Here is a 13,972-nt window from a genome sequence, read left to right as displayed (position 1 = left end):
ACTGACACAAACCCTCGGCGGTGCCTGTCCATCATGCACTGGGATAAGCCTACAGGCTCTGGCTTTTAGGCCAGGCAGTGTTACTGGTAAAGCTACCTGCTCAGTGCTACTGGCCCACTTACCCAGTTCCCTATATCTTCCTGTTAATGAGCTGGGGCAGAGCAGCATTAGGGGTTTTCAAGTCTATAAGAACCAGTCAGCTAAGGAAAAAAAAAAAAATCAAAACAACTCTGCAAAGTGGCAGTATCATGGATATTGAGGTTTATCTGAGGCATGATAATTGCTAACTGAAATGTTTCCCCAATATCCTACATGACAACCTAAAATACAGACTGCATTGGCAGTTACTGATGGTCTCTATGATGCACTAAAAAAGCCAACAACAAAATATCAAACAAGTCCTTCCTTTCGCTTACTGTAAAGTCGGAGGCCTTCTTGCCGGGGTTTGGACATGCATGTGGGCATGTAGGGTGTGGCAGGACAATGGCTCCTTGGAAGGAGTGACAGCAAAATTGAAGGATCAGAGGACAGATAATGATTCCTGCTTCTGGGACCCTGGAGACAGACAGCTCAACAAGCCACAGGAGTATTCTAAAGAGGTTCCTGGGGACACAGACCACACAATTTGTGGGGCCACACACAGACAGGCCAGTGGCTTTTAGAGATCTAACATTTGGGAGGCAGGATAACAATTATTTCATTGACAGTTAAGACAGTGAGACCCAGAATTAAGGTAAGAAAGCCAAGTTTCACATGAACTATATATATTTTGGCCTATAGTCTCAATGAATAAGATGAAGAGACTACAGGGTGGAACATTTCTGTAAACCTAGCATTCAGCTGGGGAAAGCAGGAGGATGAGGAGGATGGTGAGTTTGAGGACAGTCTTGGTTACATAGTGAGGCCTTGTCTCAATAACAACAAAAAAAGGGAAGCTGAGCTGAGATTTAAAACCAGGACTGACTGAGACTCCAAGGCACATTATTCTTTTTCTTTACCCATTCTATTTTAAAGGGACATTTATTTTTCTTCCTTGCAAAAGGGATTTCTAAGGATCAAATCTGAAGTAGTGTAGAAAAAATTTTCTTGCCAAAGCAATGCTGTCCATCTGAAATCTACAGATCCTGTGGTTTCTGTGGTGTCTGTTTTTTCAATAGATAACCCATGTGAGAGCACTTCCTAATTCTTACCAATATAAAAGAACTAACTACATGGGCCCATATAAGACTAAAAGGAGCCCTTACCACACAAATTAAGTGCTGTGTGTGCATTACATTTTTTCCCTAGGTATTTCCCCCTTCCCTAGTAGATAAGAAAAATGTAACTTCAAACCCATCTGTAGCAAAGCATAGGATAGTGGGAGTCTGACCTACATACATGCTTTTTTCCTTCTTCTTTCCCTTCCTTTAAAGAGAGAGAGAAAAAAAAAACCAAAACAAAACAGCAGGCATCTTAAAAAAAAAAAGGAAAGGTCGGCTAAAATTAGGCTTAGCTAGTAGAAAAATTTCTTACATGTAGGTTGATTACAGGTCTTTCATTAAAGGTATATAGCCATCATCTCTAATGGTGATGTTAGTTAAGGATTTTATTTTTATTCTTTGAGATGCCAGAGGAAAGGAAGGTGGGAAGAAAAAAAAATCAAGCTGTGAGGAGAGACCTGTGAATATCTTGTCTTGTATTTCATGCATCCATTTCGAACTGTGCAGGCATCCTCTGGCTGAGTCCCCAGGAGAACGGAAATAACACAATCAGGGCCAAGTGAGGGGAAGCCCAGGCTCCTTAGAGACTGCTCCTCCCCAGAGCAGCTTCCTGGGAGAGCCTGCCACAGATACTCTTTGTTAGGGACTGGGCCCTCACTGTTCTCTTTGTGAGAGTAACCTGCCACTCCAGAAAGTGGGATGGCAGCCTTATCATCTCACCATGCAAGCAGGACTACGGGTACCAGAGATAACAAAAACTGCCAATGTGATGAGCCAGTCCTTTCTTTTCCCTTTTCAGTGCGGGGTCAAGACTACAGAAAGGGCTAAAGAGGGACAGTTGGTTATAATCCTTTTCTGAGTACTATTTCCTCAGTAGTGTTGGGTAAGTAAGTAGGTCTAACTTAGGGGCTTAAGATTAAACCCGAGTGTCTAGGTCTGGCAAAGCGGTGCACTCCTGTAATCTCAGCTACTTGGGAGGCTGAGGCAGGAGAATCCTGAGTTCAAGGCAAGCCTGGGTTACAAAGCAAGGTGGTATATCTTAGGTCCACAAACCAAAACAAAGTCAGGTGCGTCATGCCTTGGCTGAGAGGTCCTGGAACCTGAATTTTACTGACATAAAATGTTCTACTTTTATCCCTGAAATAATATCTGAATTCTCTCTCATCAAGCCAGACCCGTTTCTATCCTTATTTTCTGGATACTTGAAAATTCCCACATTATTAACAACAAGGAAACCATGCAGATATTGAAATGAACAAGCTCTCTACACATTCAAAGGCTTCCTGCTGAAGGCGACTTGCTTGAGACCCACCAAGCGTAAATAATCAAGAGTCTCATTTCCCACTCATTCAGAGAGGCAGAGTTCACCACTGCCCCCGCACACTAGGCTTTTGTTGTCATGTTGACGGCACCTACTTACAGGCAATCTTCCTCCCCACCAGTGCCGAGGCCCCTGGAGTTCCGACCACCTCACCCTCAAGCACATTGCCAGCAGCCACTGCGGCACACTAAAGGACGCAAGAAGGGGCAGCCACCACCGACACCACTCTCCTTCAGGGTCTTCCATGGCCTCCTGGATACGGAGGCCCTGAGGGGAGTCAAGAGCCTGATTGGTTGCGATAATGACTATTCATCTTGCACCATCTGGAATAGGTAGTCTTAGAGAGAGAACTAGTGAGCCTTTAGTTTAGGAATCATGTGAAGCAATTTTACAGCTCACATGAAAAGGGATAAAATGCAGTTCTGTGCATTTCATCAAGTTCAGCAAGATGCCAAATAAAGACGGTCAAAAACGGGTGTGCAACCACACAGCAGGAACATTCTACTGCATGTAATTCCCCAGCCTTCTTATTTGATAGGAACCAACCAACTTGAGACACTTCATCAGAGTTTGAACCACCAGTGGTGCTGTGGTTTAAAGTGGCTACTAGCCTTGAGAACAAGAGCTCAGGAACAGTGCTCAGGCCCTGAGTTGAAGCCCTCGACCAAACAACAACAAAGATCTCATCCAGGCCAAGTTCAAGTTCCTGGCATGGGAGTGCACATGGGCACACACACGCACGCGCACACACACACACACACACAAGTATGCAGTAAGTTAATAGCAAAAAAAAAGAGACAGAAGCGTGCATAAGGACTTTCTGTGAAAATCCCAAGCACTTGAATGAAAATCAAAATTAGGAATGAGAAAAGAAGAGGAAGGAATAAGGATGCAGAAAGACAAACCAGAGGGAACACATACAGTTGCCATTTAACACTAGCTATGGATGTCCCAGCAGAGAAAAATCACTTACACCCATATAAATTACTCATACTCGTATTAATTCTATAAAGCAAAAAACCTGGACAAGATCGTCATTCAACAAGAAAGCTGCCTACTTCCCTGCCAATGCTGCCATTTAGAGGCAGATTCTTCCTGTCTTTTCCCACACTACAAAATGTAAGCAAAAACAAAAAATCTGGCTAACTGACCTGGTCAACTATCCAGGACAAGTGCTCAGCAACTAAGGTAAACGTTGCTCCTCTTCACTACTAAAATGCAGGAAACATTGGTTGGAGGACCTGCTTGTAACCGGTTCTGAACTTACACCTGTCCAACCAGAGCTGGAGAGGTGAACATATGCAGGATATGCATTCCATGGACCATTCCCAGGCACACCCCAATTCTAGTCCTTTGGAGATACACACAACACAACGGTACACAGTAAGTCTACCATGGTCACAGACACATTATTTAGCCGAAAGCTTGAATACTGGGTGCTTATTCGTTCATCAATGGTAAAATGGACTAGTATAGGAGGGCACAGCCTTGTAGTGAATGAAACACTGTAACAGACAGAAGAAACAAATGTATAAAACAACTGCAATGTGCACATGTCTCACAGGTGGTGTTGAGTGAAAGGAAGGAGCCAGACAGATGAAATTCACCACGTTCTATTGAGATAACAATGAAAATCAGCCCAACTAGAGAAGCAGGGAAATTGTAGGGACAGATGGTGGTCCTGAGTGTTGGTTTATATAATAGTCAACAAGGAAGAACCTATTACCTATAATTTAGATTTTTCCATATGTGTATCTCAAGTATGAAAGAGTATCTTGTCATATATTAAAAGAGACCTTGCCTTCCATTGAATGATTCTATTACAAATTCAAGATGAAGAGCCTATTTTATAGAGAAAGTGAAGAGGAAAATGCCCTATTTCTCTTCTAGAGGCTATTTTTATCAGTTAATTTGCTGGCGCTACCTCACTAGGAAAACAGCTCTCCCTGAGCCTGCTGACAATTCTACCTGAGCCCTGTCATAGTGCCTCTGTGGCTCTGGCTTCACTAGGAAATCAGATGGAGCTCAGTGTGAATCCTGGCTCCAGCAGGAAGCTAGGCTATGTGGTTATGCCATGCATTAGTTCTTCAAATGCAGTGAAATGAGGTGGGCGATGAGCCAGGCATCCTAACACATATTATTAGGCGTTTTCCCCCCCTAAGGTAACAGTCTCACGTATATACCAAGGTGCCACAACTTACTATGTACACAGGGCTGACTTTGAACTCATAATCCCCTTCCCTACTGTTGGCATCACAGGCGTGTCAGCCACACCCAGCTCATCAGGACATTATATAGAGTAGAAATCAGATGCACCTCTAAGCTACATGCTGTAGCTCCTTAGACTTTCTCTGTGAACAGCTACTGTGGATATGGCACTATTTCCACTAAGAACCAAGTACCAGCCAGGTGCTGGTGGCTCATGCCTATAATCCTAGTTAATCAGGAGGCTGAGATCTGAGGATCACAGTTCAAAGCCAGCCCAGGCAGGGAAGTCCATGAGACTCATATACAACTATGCAGAAAAAGCAGGAAGTGGCATATCCTGAGTTCAAGCACCAGGACGGACAAAAACAAACAAACAAACAAAAAGAACCAAATATCAGCTGGGCATAGGTGACTCACACCTATTATCCTAGCTACTCAAGAGACTGATATCTATGATCACAGTTCAATGCCAATCCAGGAAGCTGAATCCACGAGACTCTCATTTCCAATTAACCAGCAAAAAGGTGAAAGTGAAGGTGTAGCTCAAGTGGTAGAATGTCAGTTGTGAGTAGCCATAGCGAACCCTGCTTCCTACCCTGGATAAGCATCAGACTACTTCAGGGTAGCTGTTCTAAGAGCTGTGCCTAGATTATTGGGCGTGGGGAGGGTGGGGCGGGGAGGAGATAAAGTAAAGGACAAGTGACCAATACCACGAGAAAGATATAAGCCTTGCCCAAGGGGAATAGCTCAAAGTAGAACATAAATCAGGCATGGCCACACTGCTGAAAACTGTGTTTTCCTCTACATGTAAGTGACCTTTTAAAAAGAGATGTGAGGGCTGGGAATATGGCTTAGTGGCAAAAGTGCTTATCTCGTATACATGAAGCCCTGGTTTGATTCCTCAGCCCCACATACATAGAAAAAGCCAGAAGTGGTGCTGTGGCTCTTCAGAAAATAAGCCAGGGACAGTGCTCAGGCCCTGAGGTCAAGCCCCAGGACTGGCCAAAAAAAAAAAAAAAAAAAGAGATGTGAATGCAGTGTGTGGATCTTATTTGAATACAAAGTACTCAGACATTTAATATCTGAGCACTGTCCCTGAGCTTCTTTTGCTCAAGGCTAGCACTCTACCACTTGAGCCACAGTGCCACTTCTGGCTTTTTCTGTTTATGCAGTGCTGCATACTATGCAAGCATCTCCCACTGTCACATTCCCAGCCTCTAAAGGTAATTTTTGTGTGCTGGTCCTGGGGCTTAAACTCAGGGCTTAGGCAATGTTCCTGAGCTTTTATGCTCAATTAGCACACTAGCATCTGAGCCACAGTTCCACTTCTGGCTCTTCGGTGGTTAATGAGCGGTAAGGGTCTCAGAGACTTTCCTGTCTGGGCTGGTTTTGAACTGAAAGCTTCAGATCTCAGCGTCCTGAATAGCTATGATAGGTGGAAACCACTGGCAGTCAGTCCTAAAGTTAAAACAACAACAAAAAAACCCAATTCTAAAATATTTTACCCATTTATAGACAATGACCTACCTCACCAAGAGAACTTTGGCAAGAGAGCAGCACAGATTTATATGAGGTTAAACCAGAACTGACTCGCCTAGGCTTTTCTAGAGGACCATGGAAATTCTGAACAGATATGCATGGGCCAACCCTTCTGGAGGGCCACGAGCTGCTCAGGGCAAGCAGCGCTGTCCTCTCACCTGGCTGGGGGGGATGAGGCGGTGGCATCTGGTGGTGCATCAGAGGGTAGGGAGGGGGCTGCTGGTGTGGCATCATGCCCGGGTGTCCTGCTGCTCCGGGAGGGGCGAGGCCAGGTCCTCCTGAGTGTGGGTGTGCCTGCTGAGGGTTTTGGCTGTGCTGCTGCTGCTGCTCCATTTGCTGTCTCGCTCTTAACTCCGCATATTTCAGCTGTTCCATGTGAAAGTTCTGGCGCTCAGTGAGCAACTGCTGCCGCTGTTGTTCCAGCTGTGACAAGAGAGATGACACTAAGAGGGGCTCTCAGGATTGGAGACACATACTACCTGGGTTCTGAGTTCCCAAGGGCTACATCTATATTTCCACTGAGATACTTGTTAGTCATTGCCAGAGACTCCTCCAGACCACTTTTTGTTGTTGTTGATTGTGGGGCTTGAACTCCCAGCGTGGGCACTAACCCTGAGTCACTTTGTGCTCAAGGCTAGTACTCTACCACTTGGGTCACAGCACCACTTCTGGTTTTCTGGTGGTTAGTTGGAAACAGGAGTCTCACAGATGATCTTCAGATCTTAACCTCCTGATTAGATTATGAGCCACCAGTACCCGGCTTCTCCCAGACCAATTCTTTTTTGGTTTGTTTTGGCACTCGTGGAGCTTAAACTCAGGGCCTGAGCACTGTCCCTGGCTTCTTTTTGCTCAAGGCTAGCACTCTACCACTTGAGCTACAGCACCACCTCTGGCTTTTTCTATATATGTGGTGCTGAGGAATGAACCCAGGGCTTCATGTATATGAGGCAAGCACTCTACCACTAGGCCACATTCCCAGCCCTTCAGACCACTTTAAGACTTCATTTTCCACTTTAGCTATGAGACCACTGGGGACAGTGCAATCCTCTCTGAGAAGCCACCAGAATTTTTTTCTTTCCTTTTCTTTTGTGCTAGTTCTGGGGCTTGAACTCAGGGCCTGGGCAATGTCCTTGAGGTTTTTTTGCTTAAAGCTAGCACTTTACCACTTGAGTTACAGTGCCATTCCAGTCTTTTCTGCTTATGTGGTATAGAGGTATGGAACCCAGGGTTTCAAGCATGCTAGACAAGCACTTCACCACTAAGCCATTTTCCAGCCCTCCCCACCTTTCTTTTGAGATAGCATCTTGCTATGCTATCCAAGTTGGCCTCTTAACTCCTGGACCCAAGTGATCTTCTTGCTTTAGCCTCCCATTAGGTAGGACTGTAGCTCTTGAGGCTAGTCAGAATGTCTAATTATTCTGGGACCTATAGAGAAACTACTGAGGCTGGGAATGTGGCTTAGTGGTAGAGTGCTCGCCTAACATGCATGAAGCCCTGGGTTCGATTCCTCAGCACCACGTAACCAGGAAATGGTGCTGTGGCTCAAGTGGTAGAGGGCTAGCCTTGAGAAAAAAGAAACCAGGAACAGTGCCTCCACCCTGAGTTCAAGCTCCAAGACTGGCAGAGAGAGACATAAACTATTATACATGTAGAAAATTCAGAAACCATATGCCCAATAATAGGTGGTCCAGCCTAAATTGCTTTAATAAAGTTACTAAAACCAACTTGAATAGAAAGGAAATTAAATGCATGACAAGTATCATAATCATGAGGGCGTTGACAGTGATCACTTTCTTTTTCTTTTTGTCACCGTGGGGCTTGAACTCAGGGCCTGGGCACTGTCTCTGAGATCTTTGTGCTCAAGGCTAGTGCTCTATCACTTGGGCCAGGGCTCCAGTTCCAGTTGTGTGATGTTTCATTAAAAATAAGTCCTATGAACTTCCCTGCTTGGACTGGCTTTGAACTGCAATCCTCAGATCTCCGGCTCCTGAGTAGCTATGATTATAGGTGTGAGCCACTGGTGCTTGGCTTTTTTTCTTTTGTGGGGCTTGAACTGAGGACCTGGTTGCTGTCCTTGAGCATTTTTGCTCAAAGCTAGCGCTCTACCACTCTGAGCCACAGCACCACTTCCAGTTTTCGGGTGGCTAATTGGACTTTCTTGCCTGGGCTGGCTTCTAACCTCGATCCTCATATATCATCCTCCTGAGTAGCTAGGATCACAAATATGAACCACCAGTGCGTGGTTCCTGGGTTATTTTGTAGAAAACACTAGGGTCTCTGCCATTCTTTTTCTTTGGTAAGAAAAAGATGGATGTGTCAGTAAGAAGACAGGAGGAAAAACGTATCCAATTTTACCATCTATAATATAAATGACTCTTCATTATCCTATTCATTTTTTGAACTTCAGCTGTCCTTTTAAAACACTGAAAGTAATTAAGAGAAGGTAATTAGAAGAATGTAAAAAAATGATTAAATATACACATAGCTCAAAGCAAAATCCAGTTTATACCAAAGTGCTAATACAGGACAAGCAGGTCCCCAAAGGCGAAGGAATGCTCAGACAGCAGGCTCCTGTGGGGCTCTAGGAAGTTCATCTTTGCTCTGGAGCAGAGGCTGCAGAGCTTCGACCATATCCTGGCCTCATCAGGCAAAGAAAGGAAAAACCTCTCATTCTGGTTACTTTGAAAGCTACACTGACTTTTGTGGCAATCAGAAAGAATGTGACCTAGGGATTTCAGTAAAATTTAGAAGTGATGGCATACTTTAAAGGCACTTGATGATGAACCCAGTGATTTGATTTTTTTTTCTTTTTGCCAGTTGGGGGGCTTGAACTCAAGGCCTGAGCACTGTCCCTGGCTTCATTTTGCTCAAGGCCAGCAGTCTACCTCTTGAGCCACAGCGCCACTTCTGGCCTTTTTCTATATATGTGGTGCTGAAAAATCGAACCCAGGGCTTCACGTATAAAAGGCAAGCACTATACCACTAGGCCACATTCCCAGCCCGAACCCAGTGATTTGATACCTGGAAAACTGTCCGTAGAATATTGTTTGTGTGCATAAAGACTGTCATTTAAAGCATTCTTTTTCATTTTTGTGCTGACATTGGGGCTTAAACTCAGGGCCTTGTGTTCTTGGCTTTTTTCAACCATGTCTGGAACTCTAACATATAAGCCATGCTTCCAGCCTAGCTTTTTGCTAGTTACTTGGGTATCAAGTCTTATCCTCCCTGGATCTCAGCCTCCTGAATAACTAAAAATAAAGGCCTGAGCCACCAGCACCTATCCATCCATAATATTCTTGTAATTAAAAAACAAATACTAAAAGCCTCCACATTAGGTCCTAAAATGCCTTGATTTTATTCCCTGCTACCTCCATTTCTCAGGCTATGAGTGAAGCCTACAATTTGCAATGAGCAGTGTGTAAATTACTCATGTAAATAAAGTGTCAATGAACCTGTCAGCTCCTTCAGGATTCCCACCAGGCTCTAGGGAGCCAAGTCACACAAAGCTGCTCGGAAGCCTCCCCTCTCCAACCCCACAGTATTCAAATGCTGTCTTCCTCTCCCCGAGTTCCTGAACTGGGTATGTATGATGCAGCCACATCCAAGCGGAACCTACAACAGAGCACTTTTCAGCAGAAGACACTGAGGGCAGATGCAGCTGCAAGTGCAGCTGAACTCCACACAAAGCTCTTCTCCGGACCTCCATTTGCATAAAACAGGGAGGAGGGGTGAGAAAGAAGAAAAGGTGGGTGAGGGCCACAAAATTCCAATCCACACTGCCAAAGCCTGAAACACCAGCTAAGACTCCAAGCCTCTAACTGGTTGGCCTCCCAACTAAAGTTAATAATCACACCTTCCTCTGCAATATTTCGTGCCAGCGATAGAGACATTCATGGAGGAAAAAATCAAGCCAAAAAGAGATATACCGTTCCTTATCACACCTTAACGAGGAAAAGAACACAACTGCATTTGACTTCCATATGTGCTCAAAGCCTGAAGCCTATCAGCGACTAGCCATTGGTCCTTTTGGAAACGTGCTTGCTCTGCGATGCCATGTATTTCTGCACTTCAGAAGGGAACTTGCTCCCTGGGATATAGCTTTCTTAATTACAAATTAAGTATCTACTATGTAATGTGCATATCTAACAATAAATTATACGAAAGTATAAACACAATCGCAGACTAATTCGTTCTAAATAGTAAAGAAAAATAATGTCAATCCTCAATTCAATGCCCCATCCTACACTAATCTACCCTATTCAGTTCTAACCCTAGCCTATTCCTTACCCACCCCACCCCTCTTTCCCTTTCTTTAAAATTTTTTGGTGCTAGGGACTGAATTCAGCCCTTTTGCAAGTTAAGAATGGGTTGGTTCTACCACTGAGGTATACTCAGGCCCCAATTATTTCAGTTAAGGTGCAATGCTTCTGGATGGTTTACAGGGACTGAATTTATTCTCTAAACTACTCTAATTTATGCTCCAATCCATCCAACTACTTCCTAGTGCCCTAATATGGTAGTCACATTCCCATCTCAGCACGTGGTCACCAACTATCAGTTTGTTCATAATGACTATGAGGATGATATCACTTAAACCTGAAAGCCTCTCTTGGCATGCCTAATCTCTCACTCAGCCTTCAATATGTTAAAGTATGTACATAAACAAACACAGGGTGTTTCATCATTTCCTTAAGTCTCCCATTATTTCTAGCTACTGAAGCTCCACTAAGGCAGAGAATTTTGCTGGGCTTTATTTATCACTTATTTTTTCTTACTAATACTGGGGCTTGAACTTGGACTCATGTTGCTGCTCAAAACTGATGTTCAACCACTTTGGGCCACACCTTTACTTCTGGCTTTTTGCTGGTGAATTGGAGATACAAGCCTCATGGACTTTCCTGCCCAGGCTAGCTTCGTATCTCAATCTTCGGACCTCAGCCCCCAAGTAGCTAGGATCATAGGGGTGAGCCACCAGTACTTTGCTGGGTTTTATGCACCACTGTATGGCCAGTACATACATACCTGGAACACATACCAATATAGATGTATAAATGACTTAGCCTTTCATCTCTTCAAAGGTTTCCTTTTGCTGGGCACTTGTGGTTCACACCTGTAATCCTAGCTACTCAGGAGAGACAGAGATCTGAGGACTGTGGTTCAAAGCCAAGCCCAGGTAGAAAAGTCCAAGGGACTCTATCTTCAATTAATTACCCCCAAACCAGAAGTGGAGCTGTGGCTCAAAGTGGCAGAGCACTAGCTTTGAGTGCAAAAACTCAGGGACAGTACCCAAGCCCTGTGTTCAAGCCCCATGATGGGCAAAAGAGAAAACAAACAAACAAACAACACTTTTCCTATTTTCTTCGTATTTTAAGATTTGGGCCAGCCTTACAATAGATCAACTCCTCATTCTCCAGAAAGCTTTTCCTCATAATCTGAGCTGACTTTTCATGGCCCTATTTCAGTACAGTATTTTCTCCCTTTCTCTGTCACTGTCTTTCTCTCACCTTTTTAAGCACAGGCTGCATGTCTTACAGCTTTGCCTTTCTTTTCTGAAGATACACAGTTTCTGCTCCTCTCTAAATAAACTTCAAGAAACCAAGGCAGCACTTAGTCCAGAAGCCAATTCACACTTGGCTCAGAGTATTATTTTTTTGCCAGTCCTGGGGCTTGAACCCGGGGCCTGAGCACTATCCCTGGCTTCCTTTTGCTCAAGGCTAGAACTCTACCACTTCAGCCACAGCGCCACTTCCCACTTCTTCTGTTTACATGGTGCTGAGGAATCGAACCCAGGGCTTTGTACATGCGAGGCAAGCACTCTACCACTAAGTCACATTCCCAGCCTCGAGTAATTTTTTCTTTTTAAAAACCAACTGCACTGTTTTAGGCAAAGCCCAAACACTCTAGTTCTCTCAGCAAATTCAAGTCCTCCAAACAGCCAGGACTGAAAATTGCTCTCGACTGCTGCGTGTGCCAGTTTAGACAACTCATGGCTAGCTTAGCATCTTCCCTTAAGTTTGATGCTTTTGCCTATGCCATTTCCCTGTTAACTTTCATAACCATCTTCCTCTATATTCACACTTTATCAGATCACTAATTATGGCTGAACTCATGATACCAATGAGATGTAATAATTTCATTCACTGCTAAATACTTAAGATCCAAGACACTTCTGATGTTAAATCACTAGAGAAAAACAACTTTAATTCTGATAGTATGAGAAAATTAAATCTACAGACAGTTAAACAAAATCAAGTGTTTAAATTAAGCAAGCTGTCCCACAGCAGCTGGGAGTGGAAGGAGCTGGGCAGGAGTGCCTTTTACAGTAAACCCCGGGCACAGCAGCTCAAAGAGACTTGGCTGGGAGTGAGGAGGCTCCACAATGAGTGGGCCCGTTCATTTCCCAAGAAAAGAACGACCAACTCTGCACATTAAGATGAGAGGACTGGCTTGTTTATGAATTAGAAAGCGCTAGATGCTAATGGCCAGGCCCTAGTGGCTCACACATGCCATCCTAGCTACTCACGAAGCTGAGATCTGAGGATCCCAGTTCAAAACCACCCTGGGAAAGAAAGTCCGTGACACTCTTATCTCTAATGAATTCCCCCAAAACCAGAAGTAGAGTTGTGGCTCACAGTGATAGAGTGCTAGACTTAAGCAAAAGAGCTCAGGGAGCCTAGGCCATGACAAAAAAAAAAAAAAAAGATAGTGTCTTCCTTCCCTTCTGGGTGTTCCTGCACATTCTTATCCTTTTGAATTATTCAGAAAAGATATGAGATAATAAATACCCTTTTAGTCAGTAAGCATTGGGTAGGATTTTATATAGCAATAAGAAATGACTATAGCGGGGCTGTTGACATTCATTAGGCAGTGCTAGGGACTGTCCTGTACAAAGAATTTTCCTATCATAAAATGCAGCTAATATCAAAGGGCAATTAAGAAAAGGAAGGGGGGCTGGGGATATGGCCTAGTGGCAAGAGTGCTTGCCTCGTATACATGAGGCCCTGGGTTCGATTCCCCAGCACCACATATACAGAAAATGGCCAGAAGTGGCGCTGTGGCTCAAGTGGCAGAGTGCTAGCCTTGAGCAAGAAGAAGCCAGGGACAGTGCTCAGGCCCTGAGTCCAAGGCCCAGGACTGGCCAAAAAAAAAAAAAAAGCAAAGGAAGGCCAAACATGAAAGAATTCAAGTAAGCCAGCCTTTTGTGTTAGGCAGTATTTTCCCATTTCCAGTTGTGCTGTTTTATATGTCATGTGTATTTTGGTTAGAATTTACCAGGAAACAAGTCAAAGCCAGATGGGTGGTGCTTGCTGTATTCTCAGCAGCTCTGAAGGCTGAGGCAGGAGCACGGCACGGGGGGGTGGGAGGGAGGAAGGGAATGATGGCACGGGAGAAGGTTGGGCATGGAGGTCAATAGTGGAGTGCTTGTCCAGCATGTAGGAGGCCCCGGAAATCAATTGCCATCACCTACTACCCCAACTACAAAGAAAAAATTTCCCAAAAGTCTAGCTTTATTTCCTATAAAATTTTCCTCAAGATAACCAAGTGTTCTTTTCCTTTGTATAGTTTCATGCTTTGTAGTAGGGTCCTTTCTCATTTTTGGCCATTCTCATACATTTCTTGGCCTTACGAGAATGTCCAAGATCAGATCTGAGGGATCATAGGCTCTGAAGATAAGTTCGTATCTACTTTCTACTATTTAGCTAAT

General features: G+C 44.3%; 1 protein-coding gene across 2 annotated transcripts in view; it reads right to left on the bottom strand.

Moving 5' to 3' along the window:
• Smarcc1 (SWI/SNF related, matrix associated, actin dependent regulator of chromatin subfamily c member 1) overlaps positions 1 to 13,972 on the bottom strand; it is an 87,488-nt gene that overhangs the window by 9,756 nt on the left and 63,760 nt on the right. For both annotated transcript variants that reach the window (XM_048334507.1, XM_048334506.1), the window contains exon 26: positions 6,426 to 6,690. In XM_048334507.1, the coding sequence (XP_048190464.1) occupies positions 6,426 to 6,690 (265 nt within the window). The remainder of the gene's footprint in view (positions 1 to 6,425; positions 6,691 to 13,972) is intronic.

This window comes from Perognathus longimembris, chromosome 26 (genome assembly GCF_023159225.1).
Source record: "Perognathus longimembris pacificus isolate PPM17 chromosome 26, ASM2315922v1, whole genome shotgun sequence".
NCBI lineage: Eukaryota > Metazoa > Chordata > Mammalia > Rodentia > Heteromyidae > Perognathus > Perognathus longimembris.
Note: the sequence above shows the minus strand (reverse complement) of the source record. Positions and strands in the feature narration are given on the sequence as shown.